Genomic DNA, 23,022 nt, shown 5'->3' with positions numbered 1-23,022 from the left:
TGCTCCTCACCAGTTCGTATGTTAGCCAGTCCTTTTTTCAATCTAATTATCTATATTTTACACAATTTCCTTTATGCTTAATTACCTGTCTTGAGTGTATCGGGGTAACAGACTTCGTAACCTATATCATTTGAACTTTCCTGGCTTTACCTGTTGCACAACTGAATATCAACGACAACAACAACAACAACCACACACACACACACACACACACACACACACACACACACACACACACACACACACACACACACACACACACACACACACACACACATACATACATACATACATACACACATACACATACACATACACACTCACACTCACACTCACACAGATTTTTCCGTTCCCTTAGTTCTGTGTCTTGTAACGCGGGCAAGTGGGCGTGTTTGCCTGCGTGGCCTTGTCAACAGTACCATTCTGAGGATGACTCATGATTATTGAAACTTCACCTTTGGGACTCGAGATGCAGCCGCCACGACACAACGCCCCCAAGAAGCCCTAGTGGTATTGCCGGAGGCCGTCTCGTGGAATAACCAATGAAGCTCCGGCGTCATTATCGCGACCGTAACTGCCACCACTGAACGTACTCAGCGGTGGAGCGGCCTTAGGGAGCTATCAGGAGTAGTAATGGGCGGTAGTTAACAGTAGTAGTGAAAGGTGCTGGAAGAGTCCCGTAGAGTGTGATACTGGTAGTGGTGGTGAAGGTTGGATGGGTCATGTAAGTATGTGGAGAGCCCTTTATGTGTACCGGTGAAAAGAGAGCTGCTGCTTGTAAGCAGTAGTAGCAGTGAAGCTGGGAGATTACAGTGTAGTGTGACTGTGGTGGCAGCGGCTGGAAAGGGAATGTGATGACGAGCGGAGACCGTATGTGTAGTAATAAGAGGACGGAGACTGGGGGAGGCCAGCAGGATGTGGCAGTTAAGGGGATGGGTAATATGATAGTGTAAAGCTGTATATGTAGCACTGAAAGATGGAACATTAAGGAAATATTTCATAAATATAAAACAAAGTTAGAGGCAACAAACTGAAACAAAAAATACCAACGAAAATGGTTCCCTTTATCCAACTTTCCAACACTAATGATAATTACTCCAATTAAATATGATACAATGAGTTTTTTTTCATGTGCAGCATACAAATGTATCTTTTAATATACTTTCATACTTTTTTACAGCATTATCAAATGATACGTAGTTCACAGAATGTTTTGCATAAAGGACTTCAGTTGTTTAAAACTCGATTTATTTATATTATTATTGTTTGTACGAGTACGAATTGGTGGCAAGTGGCAATACACAACCATGCACGATCAGCAAACGATGGTGTGTCTTCTCCCTTTCATCTCCGAAAGTTAGCGTGAAGCTTGTGTATGTTGCAGGTGTGTGGTGACATCCACGTGTCTAATGGTGACTCTTCTTCCTTACAGCTACGCAAGCCTGTGTCCACCCTTTCCATCCCTGGGTCGATGAAGGGGGGCGCAGGCGGCGGAGGCGGGCGCGGCGGTGAGGGCGAAGACTCCGGCATCGCGCTGGTGGGCGTCCACTCGGAGTACCCGCGCTACACCGAGGAAAAAGGCGGCTCGGGAGGCGGCAAGAACGCCTCCTTCAAGCTGCGCAACAAACCTAACGTTGGGTACCGCCTCGGACGACGCAAGGCGCTCTTCGAGAAGCGCAAGAGGATATCAGACTATGCCTTGGTGATGGGCATGGTGGGCATCATCGTCATGGTCATCGAGAACGAGCTGTCCTCCGCCCACGTGTATGATAAGGTGAGTGTCGCCGCTGGGTTATACGCTATATATTTTTAAACGTCGTATTAATATTTGTCGTGTGACTAGTTTGGCTACTTAAGTCCATTTAGGGACGGAGTAAGGTTGAAACGTTGGATTTTCACAGAGTTAAATTGACAATTACAAACTCGATAAAAAGTGATAAAAAAAAATCAACAAAGCCACCTAACTTCGCCTTGAAAAACGGGTAAAAAAATACACGATCATCAAACATTCCCGCGTCGTGTCGCCGTGCTGCGGTGGCTACTAAGTATACAAACATGACCAACTAATGAAGTTTTACCTAATCGTAAGCAAGCTCATCTCAAATGATAATCAATCTCTTCCTTATCCCATAACTTATACCACATTGAATGATACTCTTGCTTCCTCCGCCCAGGAACTGAACATCATAGCCGTTTCACCTTGCCCCTTCACTCACAAAATTGCCTTTGAATTTCTATGACTCCTTTGTCCGTGCGAAAATATCATACGAAAACTTTCCTCTTCAATTCATGCACTAATCTGCCTCTAGGTTTTTAACTTTAATTGGAGGGGACTTCGTGTTTTTTTTTCATGCAAACGCTTAATTTACCTCCATGAAATAAATTACTCTTGGATTTCCGTAAGTCGTCGTCTTCGTATTTCTTCTCTCATCTAATACATTTTATGAATTATCCTTTCCTCTTCTTTCAATCTATACGCCTGAACAACATGCCCTCAACGGTGTAAATTAACATGTGTAGGAATAAATATTATCTCTCCAACTTCCTCTTCTAAAACCTTCCCCGATAATAACAACGCTCCCTGCTGTCCTTCCCTCAGCACTCCCTCCCTCCCTTCAGCCACGATCCCTCTCCAATCACGCCCCTCCTCTCCCAGCGCCCTAATTCGCCTCCCTCCGTCCCTCTCTCCACCGGTGTACGAACTCTCCCTTGCCCCATCACTTTTTGGAGCTCCATTCTCTTGTTCGTCAAGCCTTCCTTCCCTTTTCCCTCACCCTCCCCTCCCCTCCCTTCCCTCTCCTTCCCTCCTGCCCTAAGCCACTATTGCCTTTTTAGTTGATCCTCCAGTTTTCCTGAACCCTGAAGCCTTCCCTCCCTATCTTTTCCTCCTAGCACTTACCTACTCCCTTCCGGATCTCTCTCTCTCTCTCTCTCTCTCTCTCTCTCTCTCTCTCTCTCTCTCTCTCGTTCTTACTTTCATTACCCGTAAATATTGTTCCTCGGCCTCCTGCGTGTGACCTTGTTGAAAAGAACAAGTTGCCGAAGACTGTGAATCATCGACCATCATAATAAGTCGCTCCAGTTTTGCGCGACAGATTTCTCCAGACAGATGCGTGATCATGACACGTCTGGCTGGCTGGCTGACCGGGTGCGTGGGTGGGTCGGCGCGTGGGAGGGCGGGCGGCAGAGTTCATGATGGTAAAAGGCGACTATCTGGATGCCGCCTATACCATCCCATCCCCCTCCCCCTGCGACGTTTTTTATTTCTCTCTATTATGACTTTCTATCATTTTTACTTTACTCCTTTCCCCTCTGACCTCTCTTTTATATCCTTCCCTTCATGTTCGTAATCTTACTCAAAATATTCTTCACTCTTCTCTCTCCACTCCGTAGCTGCACTTTCCTCTTTCCTCTTAGCTAACTTTACTCGATTCACGCCTTAAGTGAGTCACTTTTATCTTCCGCCCCCTCCGTGGTGTAATGGTTCGCACGCCTAACTACGATTATGCGCGCCTGTGTTAGAATCCAGTCCTGTGCAGTCGGCGCGCAGCCCATCCAGCTGCTCATTCTCCCTTTCGGGCCGGACGATAAGTGGGTACCCGGGGAAAGCTGGAAAAGGTAAACTGTGGTAACCCAGATATTGCTCTTACCTTGTGTCCCGGTGTAATGGGTTCTCACTCCCCACAAGCTCAAGAGCCTATGGGACGGAGATGAACACCGTGGCCACGCCCAACTATAGAACATGTCCCTGACTAAAACCTTTTATCTACCTCCTTCTTCCTCCCTCTTAACCCTCCTGCACCCCTTTCCTCTCTCCCATTATTTCATTCCATTCTAGTCAAACACGTTACCTCTCTCCCCCTCCCTCTTCAAGTTTGCTATCCTCGTCACTAGTATCTTCCACCTACTCTGTACTTCACCATTCACAGTCTTCCAATTTTCTACTCCTGCTCCTCGTCTTCAATAGGTGGAGAAGCTAAAGGGGAAGCAATACACTATAGTTGCGCGTGCACAACATATCCTCTGTGCTCATCCTGGTCCAAATAGCCCTTCAAACCCCGCGACACAGAATAAGCTTAGTGGTCGACCTTAATCCGTACTGAAACTAGACTATGATTTTTTAAATGACAGTGATTTACTGCTTCCGCCTGGTGATGAAATTATCCCGAGTTTCAATCAAATTTATGTTCGATGAGCAGCTTGTTGGTGATGGCCAGTGACATGAGCAGCAGAGGCAGTCATTAACATTGTCTAGCAGGAGGCAACATAAACAGTGTACGTACTCTATATTAATCATAAGCTTACATAAGTAATGAATTTGTATATGGAAAGTTGGAAAGTTTCGTTTAGTCGGCGCAACATCTGTGGTCATATGCCGGAGAGAGACAGCAGGGGAAGGAATTATAGAAGGGAACAGATCCCAGGAGACGGGACACAACCCCCGATTAATACCTGGTACCTATTCACTGCTGGGTGGACAGGAGCGTAGGGTATCGGAAAAGCCGCCCAAATTTTTCCACTCCGCCCGGGAATCGAACCCGGGCTCTCTCGGTTGTGAGCCGTTTTGTATATGGAGATGAAGAGTGTTGTGTGTGGGTTACTGCAGAGATACAGTAAAAATATAAAAGGGGAGAGGTAAGGAAGGAAAAAGTATAAAGGAAATGGCCATGAAAAATTACGGAATCCAGAAAATAGCAGAAGTCAGTCAGTCAGTCAGTCCGTCCATCAGTCAGTCACTCAGTCACTCCGTCAGTCACCGGCGGGACTTGCACGTGGAGACACCAGTAACACCATCTTATATGAATGAATTAAATACTGCCACGTGTGTGTTACTTGTCTGCCGTTAATCTTTACAAAGTTATTTTTTTTACCAACTCGTGTAATACAGTTTGAAATATAACCAGATCTTTTTTCAATTAACGCGCCGTCATCGCTCACGCTGCGCCGCCCGGGGAGTGGGCGGCTCAATCTGGCCGAATTAATTTTACTGCAGAAATTAATAACGAAATTCGGTAACAGCGATTCTTTAGGACGCGAATCCCTCCAAATTAGCGCAATTTTTATCAACTCGCTGTAATGTTTAGCTGATGATTTGTTCGCATACACAGCGTCGTTATGAAGGGCAGCGAGTCCCATCAAACTCCAATGACCTTGAAGGAGAGTTTGCAGCTTGTCTCCCTGTACCCAGCATCTCCTATTCTCGCTGCTCACATTACTATTATCTTACTCTTTCCTCTACCTTTCTCTCGTCTCGTCTCTCTCTCTCTCTCTCTCTCTCTCTCTCTCTCTCTCTCTCTCTCTCTCTCTCTCTCTCTCTCTCTCTCTCTCTCTCTCTCTCTCTCTCTCTCTCTCTCTCTCTCTCTCTCTCTCTCTCTCTCTCTCTCTCTCTCTCTCAAATCCGTACCTTCCCTGTTTCTTTCCTGATTACCTCTATTCTCCATCCTCCTCCTCCTCCTCCTCCCCTTCCTCCCAAACCTCTACATCTGTCCTATTTTCTTAACGCTCTTCCGTCTCTCTGCACCCTTTTTTTTATCAGCACATTCCAGTCTTTTCCTCTTTCTCCTCCTCCTCCTCTTTCTCGTTCTCCTCCATCTCTTTCTCATCCTCATCCTCCTCTAACGTCTACCCGTGGGAAGTCCGGCCGACCCCACAGGTGCGAAGCGTCGGGCCAAACACCTGCAAAGTGACTCCTTCCTGTCGCCTCCGCCCCGCCGGCCTCTTAAATTGTCTGGAGTCTCTCGCTTCTTTTCTCTCTTTCCCTCTCTATCTTTCTCATACACATGCACACACTCACACACACCTTCATTCTCCTTCGGTAGCGAGACTTGAATTAGTACCGGTAGCCCAATGTTCGTAGTCTCTCCCTAATAACCCGTAATCAAATACTCGAAGCGGGATATGTGCAAGTGAGGATTGGCAGCCCCTTTCTCCCCTTGTATGCATCTGATGCTAATGCTGAGGATGCGCTAGTTTGAGGGTTTGTGGGCCCAAGTTCTCTTTCTCTGACTCCCTTTCCCCCTCGCGTCTCCTTTATAGAATGCTTCTTTCCATAGAGCCTTTGACGTTAATTCTTTACTGGTTTGTTTTGTGTTGTGTGTACCTGTCTGTGTCCTTCGTTTATCAATATTAAACCAGTCTTTAAACGTTTACATTGCTGAAGGGGTTCCTTGCTCCATGTCTCGGTTTTAACGTTATTACTTCACTGGCTTCCATTGTGTTGTTTGTACATTTCCAGATTAGTTTCGTTTCCATGCGTCCCGCTGGTGGCATCCAAGCTAGCACGGTTTTCAAACTTTTTGCCAACTTGGGCCTCCAGGGCCTGGAATACCGGGGTTGTACGCAATATGTCGCAGTTCCTCAGCAAAAAAACACAAGCATTTCTTAACGCATTTTTATTTCTCGTCGTTTCCACCCATTTCGAGTATTTTCAGAGCCTCGAAATGCCGGAGTTGCATGTAATATCCCGCAGTTTCGAAGCTAAAAACCCGTGTATGTAATATCGCATTTTTATTCCTCGTTGTTTCCTTCCCATTTCTAGGACTTCTGAGTATGATTACAACACGGATGTTTGTTTCAATGTAAGGCCCTTCCGGGGAGAAAATGTGTTGAAATATAGAGGCGGTATGCTGGGACTGTGCGCCGCAGGGTTTTTGCTGTCTGGCGGAATAGAAAAAAATATTTGAGTTGTTTTCAAGGCTTATGGTATGTGTTGTGGTGAGACGAAGCAATAAGAAAAGAGAAAAGCTAACGATGGAGAACACAAGGACTGTAGTATGGTTTTGAAGGTTTATGTGACGTGCTTTGATGAGAAGGGGACTAACGGCAGGGAAAGATGAGAAAACGGGGAAAACATTAACGGGTTAGTTGAACAGGAAAAGAATGGAGAAAAGGACAAAGACTTCACGAGGACGCGTGGGAGGATATTGACTACAGCAGAATGTGAAGGGATGGTACATAGACGATCGACACTTCCGCACAGTACATTCCGTTGAGTTGCAGCTACATATAGACATTGAATAACATCACCAAAAGACGCATAAATCGCATAAATCTCTGAACCCCCCACACACAAAAAAAAAAAAAAATAGAGAGCTTTGATATCATTAACGTTCTCCCAAACTTTGTCCACGAACGGCGACTATGTATACAGCGTAAAGACTTTAATTGGCACCACTCTGATATGTAGTTTTACACGAGCCATCAAACTCAATTAAGAAACCAAAACTATAAATTCCTGACAACTTTAACGTCCTTAACTTCCCAAATGAATAACAACGTCGGAAACAGTAATTGACGTTATTAAGATGGATTGTCAACTTGAAATAGTGTCTCCTTGAAGCCTCACTTCCTCCCTCCCTCCAGACCCCGCGGCACCGCCACCGCTACGAGTTTAAGTTTAGTTTTAGGGATATGGAACAAAAAAAATAAAATACATGGATTTATATTCCAAGAGAGAACTACGAAACTTTTCTTTCTGTTTCTGTCCTCCTCCTCCTCCTCCTCCTTCTCCTCACATTCCTTTTACCCCCCTCTCCTCCTCCTCCTCCTCCTCCTCCTCCTCCTCCTCCTCCTCCTCTTCCTTTTTCCTCTTCTTCTTCTTCTTCTTCCTCCTCCTCCTCCTCCTCCTTCTCCTCCTCCTCCTCCTCCTCCTCCTCCTCCTCCTCTTCCTTTTCCCTCTTCATCCTCATCCTCATCCTTCCCCTCCTCCGTCTCTCAGCAGGTCTCTCCTCCTCCTCCTCCTCCTCCTCCTCACATTCCTTTTGCCCCCCTCTCCTTTTCCTCTTCCTTCTCCTCCTCCTCCTCCTCTTCCTTTTTCCTCTTCTTCCTCATCCTCATCCTCCCCTCCTCCGTCTCTCAGCAGGGGTGCCTTGAGCCCACTCTTCCATCTTCATTGTTTGACCCGTAAATCACATTCACAGTTTTCACGACAATAAGGTGAGGCAAGAAAATAAACGGTACGCCCACACCACACGTTTCCCGCGCTCAACCTCTACCTCCTCCTACTCCTCCTACTACTACTACTACTACTGCTACTACTACTACTCCTCCTCCTCTTCCTATTTCTCTTTTTGCTCTCTCTTCCTTCCTTTTCTTCTTTATACTCATTTTTATTCTATGTTCCTCCTTCTCACCCCTCCCTCTACCACCTTAACCCCCAGCATCATTACACTGCATTTCAAGAACCCTTTCCCCCTCCCCTTCCCATCCCCTCCCTACCCCCTCTTCTACGCTCGCACCCCCTCCTCGCCATGTTAACAAGCCATTCAGCCGAAGGTCTCCTGAGGGCCCTCTTCGGCGCCGCTATACAAATGCGCCGTCAATTCAAGGCTCCGTAAGAATGAGACGCGCGAGTGAAACAAAAAATAAATGAATGTCTGAAGGTAAAAAAGATTCCAAGTTAAAGTTACGTCACAATGTTAAATAATATGTTTCTCCGTCTCTGATTGTACGTTTGTCTGTCTATCTCTGGCTATCTGGTTGTTTTAATGTCTATCTTTTTTTCTTTTTTTTACAGCAAAGGAGACAGTTCCAGGGCACAAAAAAAGTAAACATTAATAAAAAAAAAAGCCCGCTACTTGCTGCTCCTAAAAAGAATCCAAAGAATCTATCCAGCAACAACCACTACCAGTCCACTAGAGAGTAAAAATCATTAAAGCAGGACCAAAGATCAGTGTGGTTGAGCGTCGGAAACGGCACTTCAAGAAACATAGGCTACTGCACAGCGTTTCCATTAGTATCTGTCCTGGGCCTTCAATGTAAACGTTCCGTAAACTTATAAATTTCATAGCAACATATAAACGACAATCTCTCGTGTTGTATTTTTCTATCAGTTATTATCCATTCTCATTTTTTTTTGTGCCCATCTGTTGTTATAATCTTCTTGTATAATTTCATGATCATTGCCTCTTCTTGATTTCATTTTTTTTCTATCAGTTATTACCCATTCTCGTTTTTTGTGCCTATCTGCTGTTATAATCTTATTGCATAATCTCCTGATCATTGCCACTTCTTGATTTTAATTCATTTTATAATATCATCTACGTCTTTGCGTTCATATCAAATTGTATTTTTCTTGTCAATTATAGTTATACTCAGCATCGCTCACTTCACTCTTCCTTGGGTACTTCTCGATTTCTTTTACAACGACTTGGTTAATGGCACGTCTCTGATCCACATATAATGATAGGGTTAACGCATATTTTTTTACAAGAAATTTACACACTGGATGTTTACGCTTTTGATTTGTTTTATATAAATGGCATCTCATTCGTTCCCGCAAATCGTCGTTTGTTTGTTGGGATCCACACCGCATCCACTAAACGGTATCTCATGATATTCAGATTTATCGCTCTGAAGGCAAACTGTTACCAATATAAATTTATCTCATCTTTTATATTACGTCTACATATACTTCGCCTCCTCATCCTCCTCCTCCTCCTCCTCCTCATCATCATCCTCATCCTCCTCATCCTCATCATCATCATCCTCATCCTTCCCTTAGTCCTTTTCCTCCTCCCTTTCTTCCTCTTCCTCTTCCTCCTCCTCTGCGTTAGACTCATCCTGCACCTTCAAACACCGTTCCATCACACCATTTTCGCATTCGTGTGTAAAATTTAAAGCGGGCCATTCTTCCTCTCCTCCAATCATTCTTTACGTCCCGCTACGAGGCTACGGCGGGGGAGGACGAAGAGGAGGTGGAGGAAGAGGGGATGAAAAAGGAGGAAGAGGAAAGGGAAGGAGAGAAAGAAGAGGAGGAAAGAAAGATGTAGGAGAGGGAAGGAGAGAAAAAAAGGAGAAAGGGAAGATGGAGGAGAGGGAAGGAGAGGAAGAAGAGGAGGGAGGGAAGATGGAGGAGAGGGAAGGAGAGGAAGAAGAGGAGGAGGAAGAGAAGATGGAGGAGACAGAGCACGCAGGTCATCTCGAACCCTCGTGTTGCTACTGTGAGAAAAGAAAAATATGAGGTGCAAACTCCTTTCAAAAGACGAGCGAAAGAGAAGTGGCTTAAGGGGGGTGAGAGAGAGAGAGAGAGAGAGAGAGAGAGAGAGAGAGAGAGAGAGAGAGAGAGAGAGAGAGAGAGAGAGAGAGAGAGAGAGAGAGAGAGAGAGAGAGAGAGAGAGAACAAGAGAGAACGAGAAGAGACAGACTGACAAAGACACAAAGACAAAGACACCGACAGACAGAAACACGGACACAAACAACAGCATCAAAACCGTCTCGTAGGCAACACAACGCAACGTTACGCAACTCAGAACAGGAGTTGCCACTTAACGAAGCGAGGATGTGAAAGAGAAGCAGAAAAATCATGAAAATTAACCCAAAAGGACGTCATTATTACCTCCTCCTCCTCCTCCTCCTCCTCCGGCTTATCCTTCAACACAACACAAGCTTACACAACACTGCACATGAGTCGCAACTTACAAGAAAAAGAGAAAACAACGAAAAACAGGCAGAAAAGTCATACCATTACTTCCCTTGGCTGCTCTCCTTCTCATCATCATCTTCCTCTTCCTCCTGTCCAGCATCGTTTTCTTTCAATTATCAATTTCCTCTTACTATTCTTTCTCATCATCATTTTCTTCTTCCTCCTCATTATTTTCTCCTTCCTCCTTCTTTTCATTTTTTCTTCTTCCTCATCATCATCACTATTTTCCTCTTCTTGTCTCTCTCCTTCACATCATTTTCCTCTTTCCACTCATCATCCTTCTCTTCTTTTCCTCTTCATCATCATTCCCCTCTCCTCTTAATCATCAACACATCATCATTTTCATCTTCAACCTCATTATCATTATTTTTCTCCTCCTCCTCCACCTCCCTCCCTCATAGCTCGTCCCTCGCCCCTCTACGCCTTCCATCAGCCACTAAGCAAGGCACGTAGCGACATTCCAGCCAATCACACGTGCTTGCAGACCGGGAGGCGCGGCGGGCTCTTCCGAGGGTCACGCGGCGCTAAATGCCAAGAAAAGAGGTTTGGGACGCGTGTCGGGCCTCTACATGCAGGGCGGGACGGAGGGGAGTGCTTCGGAATGTTCCAACGCGATTCGAAAGAGATAAATTGGGTGTTGGATTCCTTTGGCTTCATTTATATTTATTTGTCCATTTTTGTTATTTATTCAGTTGATTGTGTATATATTATTAAGATTGTGATTTATGGAACATCACAACGCATCCATCCAGCAATTAAGACAACGACAATAACAATGCAAATAATAACAGTAACAGCAACAACAAAAACAATAACGGCAACAGCACAAACAATAACAGCAAAAACAGCAAAACATCAACAAAAACAGCTAAAAACAGCAAACAAAACAAAAACAGAGCTACAGCTACTACTGATAATAATAATAATAATAATAATAATAATAATAATAATAATAATAATAATAATAATAATAATAATAATAATAATAATAATAATAATAATAATAGTAATAATAATAATAATAGTTAGCCAGCGGCAGAAAACACGCAAGAGACAGCGGAGACACGTTCACCTGAAGCGCCAATTAGTTCAGGTGTTGCCATGGCGATAGCTCGGTTACGTGAACAGACTGACACGCCACCGACTCATTAGCTCCTCCTCCTCCTCCTCCTACTACTACTACTACTACTACTGCTACTACTACTACTACTATTGCTCTTCCTCCATCATCATCAGCAGCAGCAGCAGCATCGTTATCATCATCATCATCACCAACAACATCCTGCTCTTCAATCTCCCACTTCCTCATCACCTTCCTATTTATCCTTTATCCTCCTTATCGTCTCCCTATCTTCCCGTTCCTTCTCCGCATCTTCCCTCTCCTCTTTCTCCCACTCCCCCTACTCTCCCCTATCCTCCTCCTCCTCCTCCTTGCTTTAACTGCTCCTGCCCTTTCTCCTTCTCCTCTTCTTTCTCCTCCTCTTCCTGGTCTTTTCCTCTTCATCCACTTCATACCACCACCTGTCATTCTCTCTCCTCCTACGCCTCCTTATCTTATCCCCTCCACATCTTCCTCTCCTTCTCTTCCTCCTCGTTCTGCCACGTTCCTCCCCTTCTGCTACTCCTCCTCATAGCTAACGTCTCATCTTCTCCCCATTCTGCTCCTCTACCTCAATCGTATCCCCCTTATCCCCCCCTCGACTCTCCATCCTACTCTTGCTATTCACTGTATCCCCGCCAAACAGTATTATTAGCTGGCATTCACCGCTTATTAGGCGATGGGAAGTGTCTCACGGTTCATTAGTGGGAGTTACGGCCGCCGCCACTGGGAGATGCGAATTAGATTTCCAGCCTCGACGAGAGAACACAAAGAGGCGGGATGCTGGGAAGGTGCTGGTTGGCTGTGGCGGTGCTGGTGGCTGGTGGCGGTTAAGGAAGGTCTTGTGTTTAGCGTGGTAGTGTTAAGTTTTAGTGTGCAGGGAAAAAAAGGTTATGTAATGAGTTTTTTTTCTAGGTGGTGGGTAAAAGAAGGGTTTGGGAGAGGTTAAAGTGGGTGGCGTTAAGTGTGTGGTGGGGTTGGTGGTAGTAAGATCGAGTGAGGAAGAGTCATACCTGCTGGTGGTTTAAGTGGTGGTGGGTGTTGGTTGGAAAGTTATGTCGTGTTTTTGAGGTGGTGAGATGGGTGAAGGTGCTGAGTGCCTGAGTGATAAGTACGTGGTTGATGGGGTTAGTGTGTGCCGTGCTTGGTGTAGTGGTGTGTGATGTGTCCATGGTGTATCGCGGTGGAGTAAGTACGTCGAGAGTTGGGATGTGGTAGAGAGTCTTAGAGGGGTGCTTGTGGTGGCAGTGGAATGATATGTGGTTGGTGTTGGTTCAGTGTTGTGACGGGGGTTGATATGTGGTGGAGAGTAGCAAGGTGAGACGTCGTGATGGTCGTAATGGGGTAATGGTAATATAAAGATGAATGGGTCTGGTGAGTTGTGGCGCGTGGTGTGCTGAAGTGAATCCTAGAGTAAGCCGTGCTGTAGTGTGGTGGATGATGCAGTGGAGATAGTACAATATTCGCAGGAGGAGGCGGAAGAGGAAGAGAAGGGGGAGGAACAGAATGAGGAGGAACAGGCAGAGGAGCAGGATAACGAGGAATAGGAAGGCGCAGGTGAGGTGATATAGAAACTGCTGCAATTCGTCGTGTAGGGTAATATGGTTTGAGGAGAAGTGATAAAAACAGCTCGTGCCAGTACACCTGCGACCAACTGTGTATAAAGAAAATAACAATGCCATCTAAAACGGATACGGGTGGAAACTGAAAAAAATATGTAGCCTACCTAAAAAAAATATTCAACTGCATTTCAAACTTTACGGTGAAAATGAAATAGCGAGGTAAAGTTTGTGAAATATACTGAAAAGAGAGACGGATAACATGGAAAATGAATTCACGTAGAGATAACCTTTTAGGAAGACCAATCCCACCGCTGACAGCTGCCCGGACACCCCGCATGCAGAATGTACGAGAACGGCGACCCTTTCCATCCGCGGCCGTGTTGAGAACTAAATAACAAAATAACACACACACACACACACACACACACACACACACACACACACACACACACACACACACACACACACACACACACACATGCAAACACACACCCAAACACACACTATGTCGAACGATAGATATAGTATATAATAGTTTTCATCTCTGTCAACCGCCTCGATTACTTTAGTGTAGAAGGACAACCGATTATTGAGGCAAGACCTACCCTACCCTACCCTACTCTCTCTCTCTCTCTCTCTCTCTCTCTCTCTCTCTCTCTCTCTCTCTCTCTCTCTCTCTCTCTCTCTCTCTCTCTCCACACAATACCGGGACACATTTCATAATTCTCTCTCCTCCTCCCCTCCTTCCCTCCATATTTTCCTCCCTCCCCTACCATCCCGTCCCTGCCACTATCCCACGGCCACACACTAAGTAAACTCCCTGCCCTATATAAGCGTTAGTTGGGGACCTGAACTGCCTTGAAGAAAACTTTAGGCATTTTTAATAACGACAAGCGATTCGCGTTATGAGAAAAGTTGGTGTGCGCTGAGATATAAAACCAAAGGCCGAGGGACGGGGAGCAGGGCTGCGACTGGGGGTGTAAATTGGGGAACAGATTATATCATTAGTATGGGAATATGTATAGGCGTTGTTTTCGCTATAAGAAGCCATAATTGGAGCACTAAATATAAAGACAAAGGAAATGAATAAGGACATGGAAGGAAGGTCGGGGGAGGGGCATCAATAGCCCGGAGGGACGTAGATTGGGGAACAGATTATATTTTAAGAACGGAAACGTGTAGGGCTGTGTGTGGAATAAGGTGCCATAATTAAATCGCTACACATAAAACAAAGGAAAATGAATAGGGACATTGAAGGAGGGTTAAAATAGGAGCACCACTGGACAGGGGGACGTAGACTGGTGAGCCGTTTAAGAGTATAATAACAAAATAGAAAAATGTTTTGATCCACTTACAAGATAATTTATGTCATAGGAAAAAGGATATACTCAAGGGGGTAAGAGAGACACCAAAGAATTGAATATATAACAGAAAATATATAAGAAACTGCATACATAAAGAAGCTAAGTATCTGCCAACTTGCTACTCCTAACATGATCACAGAGGTTTAGTTATTTCAGAGTTAGTTAATTAGAGAGAACTTGACAGGAAACAAAGTAAAGGGACATATTGAACCCTCTGGAGAGAATGAAGCAGTGAAGGAGTTATGAACGTTGAGGGGAAGGAAGAGAACGCTGTATTGAAGTGTGGAGGAGTGAAGAGGTGAAGAAGGGGTGAACGTTGAGGGAAAGGAAGAGGATGCAGTACTGAAGTGTGGAGGAGTGAAGAGCTGAAGAAGGGAAAGGAAGAGAATGCAGTGCCAAGGTCTGAAGGCGTGCAGAGGTGAAGGAGGAAATTTTGATCGATAAAAAGAGAATACGCAGGTGGATAGACTTGGGAGGTGAGTTAGAAAAAGGAAAGTTGGAAAGTTTAGTTTAGTCGGCGCAACATCTGTGGAGGTGAGTTAGAGACAAAAAAAAAAAGAAATAGTCATGCACTGGAGAGAGGAGGAAATGACAGAAAGGTGTCGAATGTTCGGGGAAAAAAGGAGGAATCAACAAGGATAAAAAAGGAAAGGAAATGCTGATGAGGAAAATTGCAACGATATGAAACTTAGCACAGGGATGAAAGGGAGGGGATACAAAACTGATGATGATGCTAACGAAAAATAATGACAACGACGATTATGAATTATGACTGTGAGAACGATTATGATTAGAGAATAAGAGTGTTTAAACAAATTCTGATCAACCATTGTCCATAATTACTTCCCCTCAGTATAATTACAGAAAGGCTTGCTGACGAGAGAGAGAGAGAGAGAGAGAGAGAGAGAGAGAGAGAGAGAGAGAGAGAGAGAGAGAGAGAGAGAGAGAGAGAGAGATTGAAGGGGAGCATCCATGGTTTCTTTCCTCTAAGCTCTGTAGCAAAGTCTATAGAGCATGATTCCTTACATTATTGTTTTCGAGATATTTTTGTAACTCCCATGAGGTATGTGTTGACAAAGAGATATACGCTAGTGAAAAATACAAAGGAGGCTTGATAGGAGTGTAGTTAATTACTTAAGTTTTTTTTTTTTTTTCCCTGTATTGTCATTATTTTCTGTCCATTTTTTTTTACCGACTTTAATATATGTGAAATAATGGACTAACTGTCACCCCTATGAAGCAGTATCTTTAGCAATACTCTGCCAAATTAATTAAAGGAATAGAGAAAGAAAAAATCAGATACAAATTTCCATATTTTTACTAGGACAAAGTAGTAATAAACTATGCTCATTAGCGTTAATGAGGCGCCGTTGTGCTGGCATTTGCGTGCTGCGCCGAGCTAGTGGCGGCGAGGCTGAGGAAGAACCAAGCAAGATAACATGTACCTTATTTAACTGATTTATATGTATCTATTATCGTTTCTTTCCCGTGGGACAGTCATCTAAGCATTCCATAGAGGTGTGGTACTTCACCTTATAACTCTCTTACTCTTGCTCTTTCGCTCTGCCTCTCTCTCCCTTCCTGACTCTTTCTCCCATTCTGGCTCTCTCCCTCCCCGTTTTTCTCTCTCTCTCTCTCTCTCTCTCTCTCTCTCTCTCTCTCTCTCTCTCTCTCTCTCTCTCTCTCTCTGTGTGTGTGTGTGTGTGTGTGTGTGTGTGTGTGTGTGTGTGTGTGTGTGTGTGTGTGTGTGTGTGTGTGTGTGTGTGTGTGTGTGTGTGTCCCAATATTATTTTTCCCCACACTTGTTACTCCGCTTTTCCTATCCCTTCGCTACTGCACGATCATCCTCTCACATCCATTCTCTATTTTCCTCTGGCACACACACTTTATTTCCTCCTCCACCTCCACCTTCATCTCCACCTCCACCTCCAGGCCAAGGCACAACAATTAACTCTGGATCCACCTCTAATGAGCTTTCAGAGTCATAGAATTATACCCTTCCTCTGGTACTGATGACGTCACCACCAGCGGCCTAGTACTGGGCACGCGCACTCGGTGATAAGGCTGGGAAGGTGGAAGGGAGGGAGGATGGGAAAAAGGGAGGGAAGGAGGGAGGGATGTATGGCGGCGGGAAGGGAGAGAGGGAGGGACGAATAGAGATAGATATATCAAACTTTTCTATTTTTATGTCATACCAGTTTGCAGTTATTTACATTCTTTTCTCTGTAAAAATTTTATCCATTGCCACAAATCATGGCCAATCGGTCGGCGGTCAACTCGTCTGCCCTGCGAAATAACGATGAAAAATTGCAATGTGCTCGTCAGTGATGCGTTTGGGCCTTGGTACCACTTTGCACGAGCTGACCAGTACCTTTACACTTTCATTTCTTTCCTTCATTGTTTAAGTAAACCCTCCTCTACTGCATTTCCTCCCGCCTACGACTATATACTTTCAAGAGTACCAAGAAAACTGCAATTAATTTTGATCATTTTTGGGGGGGATATAATTTTTATCCTTCCGTTAGAAGCATATTTGTTTACTCCTTAGCCTGTTTACTTTACTGTAAAAAATTGTGTTAATAGTTTGGCCGGACCCAGCCCCTGCCAACCCTTCAGCCTGGGGAAGACTCTTTGCTCGCCCCGCAGGCCACACACAAGGATACACGGCGTCTGAAGGGGTCTCGCGGGGCAAGTGTCGTAGGTAACGGCCGCCTCCTCGTTACCTCGGCAGTAACACCTGCGGCTGAGGTGTTACCCTGGCACAGCCCGGTCCCTCACCTCCACCACACTAAATATTTCAGTGTTTGAAGGTGATATTTTGCTCGTGGTAGCCAGCCGATCCACCCTGTGTCCGCAGCACGCCTGTCCGCCGCGCCGCCGACCCCCGCCCGCTGTACTCGGCTGGTGCGGGAGTGACCCGCTAAGTCGCTCTAGTCACCAAAGTATCCATGGACATTCTTTCTGGCGCTAAAGCCATATTTTCGTGCCTCACAGCCCACACGCTCATTATCTGGAAAACATGCTGGTGGACGGATTTAAGAGCTCATCCAAATCCGAATAACACTAGAAAGAGCGCGTATGAACATTAATATATCATGCAAACACGTTTCCTTCTGCACTCATAATTCATATTAATGTTAACATTCTGAACAATCTATTGTCTGTGTTGAATCAGGCATCTGTAAGGTTTCGGAATGTAATATGGATACTTTAATACTGTCTGGACATTAAATCAGACTGCCAACATGAAACCTTTTGTCGATGTTATTGATAATGGCAAATAAAAACAACGCTGTCCGGGCTCCATTAGTCTACAAAAGGCGTCATGTGGAGCCAGACCGAGGCACCACCTTTGTGATAGGAAGCCGAGCTGTTGAGCCTCGGGAAAGATAACAGCAAGAGCAGTCCACCTTCCGCCTCGACCAAACAAAGGTTTTCTCTTAGGTCATGTGACGCCGCCGCCGCGTGCGTCACGGCAGAAGGTATTGTAAAAAGCAGCAGCATAAAACTTCCGTCGGGCACAATATATTTAGTTCTCCAACTTTCTGTTCTCTCGCTTCAATCAAGCTTCCAACTCCGCACCCCCCACCCCCTTCTCTCCCCTTCCAGCCCCGCCCCTGACCTTCCCCTTAATTTCCCGTACGGCCAATACCTTCCGTATTTCTTGCTTTTTAGTCCTAATATCCACCTCCTCAAGTCACTCACATGAACATACGCAGTCTCCCTCTTTCATCACTCCCCAGCTTTCCCCTCCTTCCTCCTTTACGTCTCTTGACTCGTCTTACCACCCCATCCATATGATCTTCTTTCCCGCCCCTTTTTCCCTTCCCCAACCTTTCCTCCCTACTCATGAGTCCCTCTTCTTGCTCTGCCCATAAGCTCCCTAGACAGTGCCCTTACCATTTCCTTCCCTGTTCTTCCCTTCCCTTTCCTCTCCTTACTCTCTTCCCCTAACCCGCCCCCATCCCCCTTCTGCTGCCTCGCTTCCCGCCCCGCCTCCACGCCAAGACGCACTCGCCCCCCGCCCTTGCTTCTTAAAGGGGCCTCGCTCAGCCTCTTTCTTCCGCCTCGTCAGATGCTTCCAATATAAAGTGAAATCGTTGGCTACTGGTCCTGACCAGTATACTTTCGTCAAAGTATACAGGTTTTTTTTTATGATGAGAGTACTGACTGGTACGATGCGTACGACCTGTTAACACAATATACATTTTATGGGGACACACAGCAGTCTTCCGTAACTTTAGCCTTTTTTTAGTACAGTAGATACAAAGCACAATATGTAGAAAATTCAGTCATTTTAACTTCCTTTTACAGCACATCAACAAAAATAATATGGAGGCAACCCAATCATTTAATCCTCCTCTTTAGAACACAATCTGCACAGTAACAAAAAGAATGATATGAAAACGTATCATCATAAGTCGCAGCATCAGTGTCATGAATCCACAATAACTGAACACACAACCTCATCCTTAGGCAACTGACAGGCATTTGTCATATTGGTCTCCTTTCAGCCTTTTAGCAGCACAGGGAGGCGTGAATCATCAGCTCTCAGGCATGTCTTAGAAAAATTAATGAAGCCTTCCATCAGAAAAAAAAATAATGGTAACTTCCCCCACGATATATAAAGAAAAAAATAAATGCGAAGACGAAATGAGAGAAGTGAAAGATGCAAATGAGATAACAGAAATAAGATAAAAGCAAAAATTACGAAAAAAACAAAGTGAAAATAAGAAAAAGTTAAAGTGATAAGGGAAGTAAGGCTGAAATAATAGAAGTAATAAATGAAAGGAAAGGAAAGAGTGAAAGTGAAAACAAGGGAAGTAAGGATGAAATAGTAGAAGTTATAAATTAATGTGGACTAAGAAAAGTGAGCCTTGAAAGAGAAAATAAAGAACTATGCGAGATGAAAGTGGATACAAATGCAGAGATGAAAGTGGAAATAGGATAAGTGTGATATAAGAAAGTGATGTGAATGGAGTGAAAAATGAAAATGGAAATGAATGAAGTGAAAAATAATTGACGTAATAAAATGAAGACACGAAAAGTGAGATGCAAGAGGAGCAAGTGAAGTGACAGATGAAAGAGAATATAAGAGAAATGACAGGAAAGAGGAAATATGTCAGGTGAGAGCTGAATGAGGAAATAAGTAAAGTGTAAGAAGAGGAGATAAGTGACGTGAGAAACGCAAGTGGAAAGAAGGGAAGCGAGAGATTTTAAAGTGGATGAAAGTGAGAATAAGTGAAGTAAGAGATGGAAGTGGAAATATGAGGAGTGTGAAATGAGAGTTGAAATGAATGAAGTGAGAGAAGAAGTGAAGTGAAATACGAGAGTGGAAAAGAATGAAGAAATAAGTGAAAGTGAAAATGAGATGTGAGATGAAAGTGGAAAGAAGAGAAATGAGAAGTGAAAGGAGATGAATGGGGAAATACGTGAAGGGAGACAGAAAAGTGGAAATGAGTGAAGTGAGCTGTGAAAAAGGATGAAAGGGGAAGTAAGAGAAGTGAGATGAAAGTGGATGAAAGTGAAAAAAAAAGTGAGATGAAAGTGGATGAAAATGGAAAAAAAAGTGAGATGAAAGTGGATGAAACGGGAAATGAGGGAAGTGAGATGAAAGTGATGAAAGGGGAAATAAGGAAAGTGAGATGACAGTGAAAATAAAAGAAGTGGTGAAAGTGGTTATAAGAGAAAAAGAGATGAAAGGGATGGAAGCAAAAATAAGAGAAGTGCGAGAAAACTGGAACTAAAAAAAAAAAAGAGATGAAAGTGAATACGAGAGAAGTGAGAGATGAAGGTGATTCCGAATGTAGTGCGCGATGAAAGTGATGTTAACAGAAGTGAAATATCAAAAGAGGAAAAAAATTAAGTAACAAATGAAAGTGATGATAAGTGAAGCGAAAGATCAAGAGGCGAAACGAATTAAGCGATAAAATGCAAGTTAAAATTGGAGAAAATGAGAGATAAAAGTGAGAGTGAATAAAGAAAGAGATGAAAGTGGAAATAAGCGAAATGAGAAATAAAAATAGAAGTGAATTAAGTAAGAAATGAAACTGAAGATACGAGAAGCTTGAGATGAGATCGGAAACAAGAGATGCAAAATACGAACAAAAAAAAAAATAGAATAAGACGAGCGCAAAAAAAATTAACTGATGAACACGTGCAGCAGGGGATGTGTTGCTCTCTCCGTGGGCGGCCTTATAATGACCTTATTGCCCTGACCTTTACGGCGTCCCCGGCAGGAGCTGAAAGGCGACTGCAGGGGCGGGTAACAAGCCTTAGGGCGTGATAAGGCAGCCGCGCCCGTGTGTGTGTCTTTCCGGGGCCGCCCTTAAAGTCTCGAAACTAATCTACCTTATGACTAGTGGAGAATATCTATGAGGGGCGGTTGAGGTTACATATGTAGGAGGTTACATATGTAGAAAAAGATGGGGTGTTGGTTTCTTTGTGTGTCTTGGACGAAGAGGAGAATGAGAAAAAAAAACTGAAAAAAAAGTGAGCAAGAGGGCTAATAGAAAACGAACAAAGAAAGGAAATTATTAGAGGAAAAGAGCAAGAAAAAAAGGAGAAAAGAACGACGATGAGGATGAGAAAGAAGAAGACTAAGACGATAAGGAGGAGGGCGTGTGAGGAGAAGACATACGGGGATTATGGGAGGGATGGCGACTTGGAGGAGGAAAAAGGAAAATGACGGAGGAGAGGTAAAAAGAGGAGAAAGAGGAGGAGCAAGAAGAGGAAGAAGAAAAGGAGGGGTGAAAATTAATAGGAGGAAGAAAAGGAGGAAGGAGAGGAGGAGGAGGAGGAAACATGAAAGAGTTGGCAGCAGAAAATTAATAGGAGGAAGAAAAGGAGAAAGGAGAGGAGGAGGAGGAGAAAATATGAGAGAGTTGGCAGCAGAAAATCTGTTGGGTCATAACTAAGCTGTATACTTTATTGATGAGGAAACGAATATAGTGGCGACTGGAGACTTTTTCGCCGACCTTTCAGTCACGTCAGATCGGTCGCCAATAGCAGATCTAGTATTCTATTTTCTCGGGTCTGTGAAGTGACGTATCAGATTGAGGAATGAATCATATATCATTCCAATAATTCTGTTCCCCCTCTTGGTCCCTACCACTCAACCCCAGTCAACGGCAGGGTAGCTGAGGCCCCCAGTATTTACGGCATATTTGTTTTGTACTGTGGAGTGGACATTCTCGTAAAGGGCGGTGTCGTTTGAACAAGAGCCAAGGAGGGGGCGGGGGATAGGGGGTGAATGAAAGATCAAATGCCAGAAAACAAGCTGAAAATATATATGAACGTAAAAGCGTACCGAACAAAAACTCATAAATAAAAACTCGGGGAAACTTTAAAGCACGAAATGATGAGAAATTAAACCCGTATATCACAATCCCTATAATAAGGAATTGAAGAAAGATCCATTAAACTCCTGAATACAGGCTTAATTACCTGCTAATAAACCGAGAAAGATATTACAGTCAGTTATGTCATAATATAGATAAGTAATGCTAGATGTGTAGATAAATAAATATATAAATGTAAAGAGGTAAATATTTATAAGATTGATTGAACTAAAAAAAATAGCTCAGACAAAAAATATATATAATAAATGAAAGCTTGAGATGGCAAGAGAGAGCAAGAAAATGCGAACCTTGAGAAAGAAAGGAATATTGGAAGACATGAAGAAGAAAATAATGAAGCGAAAAAAGATAATGGTAACAAAGGAAAAAGAACAAGAATTGTTTCATGCGAAGGAAAAGAAAGTTATGAAAGAACGAGAATATGAAACCAACGTAACGTAAACGAGGAAGAAGAGGAGGAAGAGAAGAAAAAGGAGGAGGAGGAAAAGGAAAAAAAGATGAAATTATGAGAAGAAAACTTATGATAGAAGGAGACAATGAAAACAACGAACAGTAGAAGAAGAGGAACAGGAGAGAGGAGAGAAGGAAAAGGAGAAGGAGGAGGGGGAGGGGGAGTAAGAGAAGGAGGAGGAGGAATAGGAAAGAAGAAGGAAGAAGAATTTAATTAAAAGAGAGAGAGAGAGAGAGAGAGAGAGAGAGAGAGAGAGAGAGAGAGAGAGAGAGAGAGAGAGAGAGAGAGAGAGAGAGAGAGAGAGAGAGAGAGAGAGAGAGAGAGAGAGAGAGAGAGAGAGAGAGAGAGAGAGAGAGAGAGAGAGAGAGAGAGAGAGAGAGAGAGAGAGAGAGAGAGAGAGAGAGAGAGAGAGACAGAGAGAGAGAGAGAGACAGAGAGAGAGAGAGAGAGAGAGAGAGAGAGAGAGAGAGAGAGAGAGAGAGAGAGAGAGAGAGAGAGAGAGAGAGAAACAGAGACAGAGAGAGAGAGAGAGGTGGAGGCAGGATTAGAGTCAGTCCTTTGCAATACTCCCCCTTTGTTTTTCTTGTTGCAATAATTATCCTGCAAGAAAGTGGGTCGTGGAACTTTCACTTTAGGAATATTTATGAACCAGGCAAGACTTGGCATAATCGGCTTCCTAATTGCCTGGGGAGATGGAGAGGAAGGGGGAGTAGAAGAACCAGGAGGGGAGGAGGAGGAGGAGGAGGAGAGAAGGAGAAAGCGAAA

General features: G+C 44.1%; 1 protein-coding gene across 9 annotated transcripts in view; it reads left to right on the top strand.

Annotated features, from left to right (window-relative positions):
- Positions 1-23,022, top strand: part of LOC126996656 (small conductance calcium-activated potassium channel protein-like) — a 176,835-nt gene that overhangs the window by 54,735 nt on the left and 99,078 nt on the right. For all 9 annotated transcript variants that reach the window (XM_050857346.1, XM_050857351.1, XM_050857353.1 and 6 more), the window contains one exon: positions 1,433-1,774. In XM_050857346.1, the coding sequence (XP_050713303.1) occupies positions 1,433-1,774 (342 nt within the window). The remainder of the gene's footprint in view (positions 1-1,432; positions 1,775-23,022) is intronic.

The sequence above is a fragment of the Eriocheir sinensis genome, chromosome 10 (assembly GCF_024679095.1).
Source record: "Eriocheir sinensis breed Jianghai 21 chromosome 10, ASM2467909v1, whole genome shotgun sequence".
Taxonomy (NCBI): domain Eukaryota; kingdom Metazoa; phylum Arthropoda; class Malacostraca; order Decapoda; family Varunidae; genus Eriocheir; species Eriocheir sinensis.
This window is presented reverse-complemented; position numbering and strand designations above follow the sequence as displayed.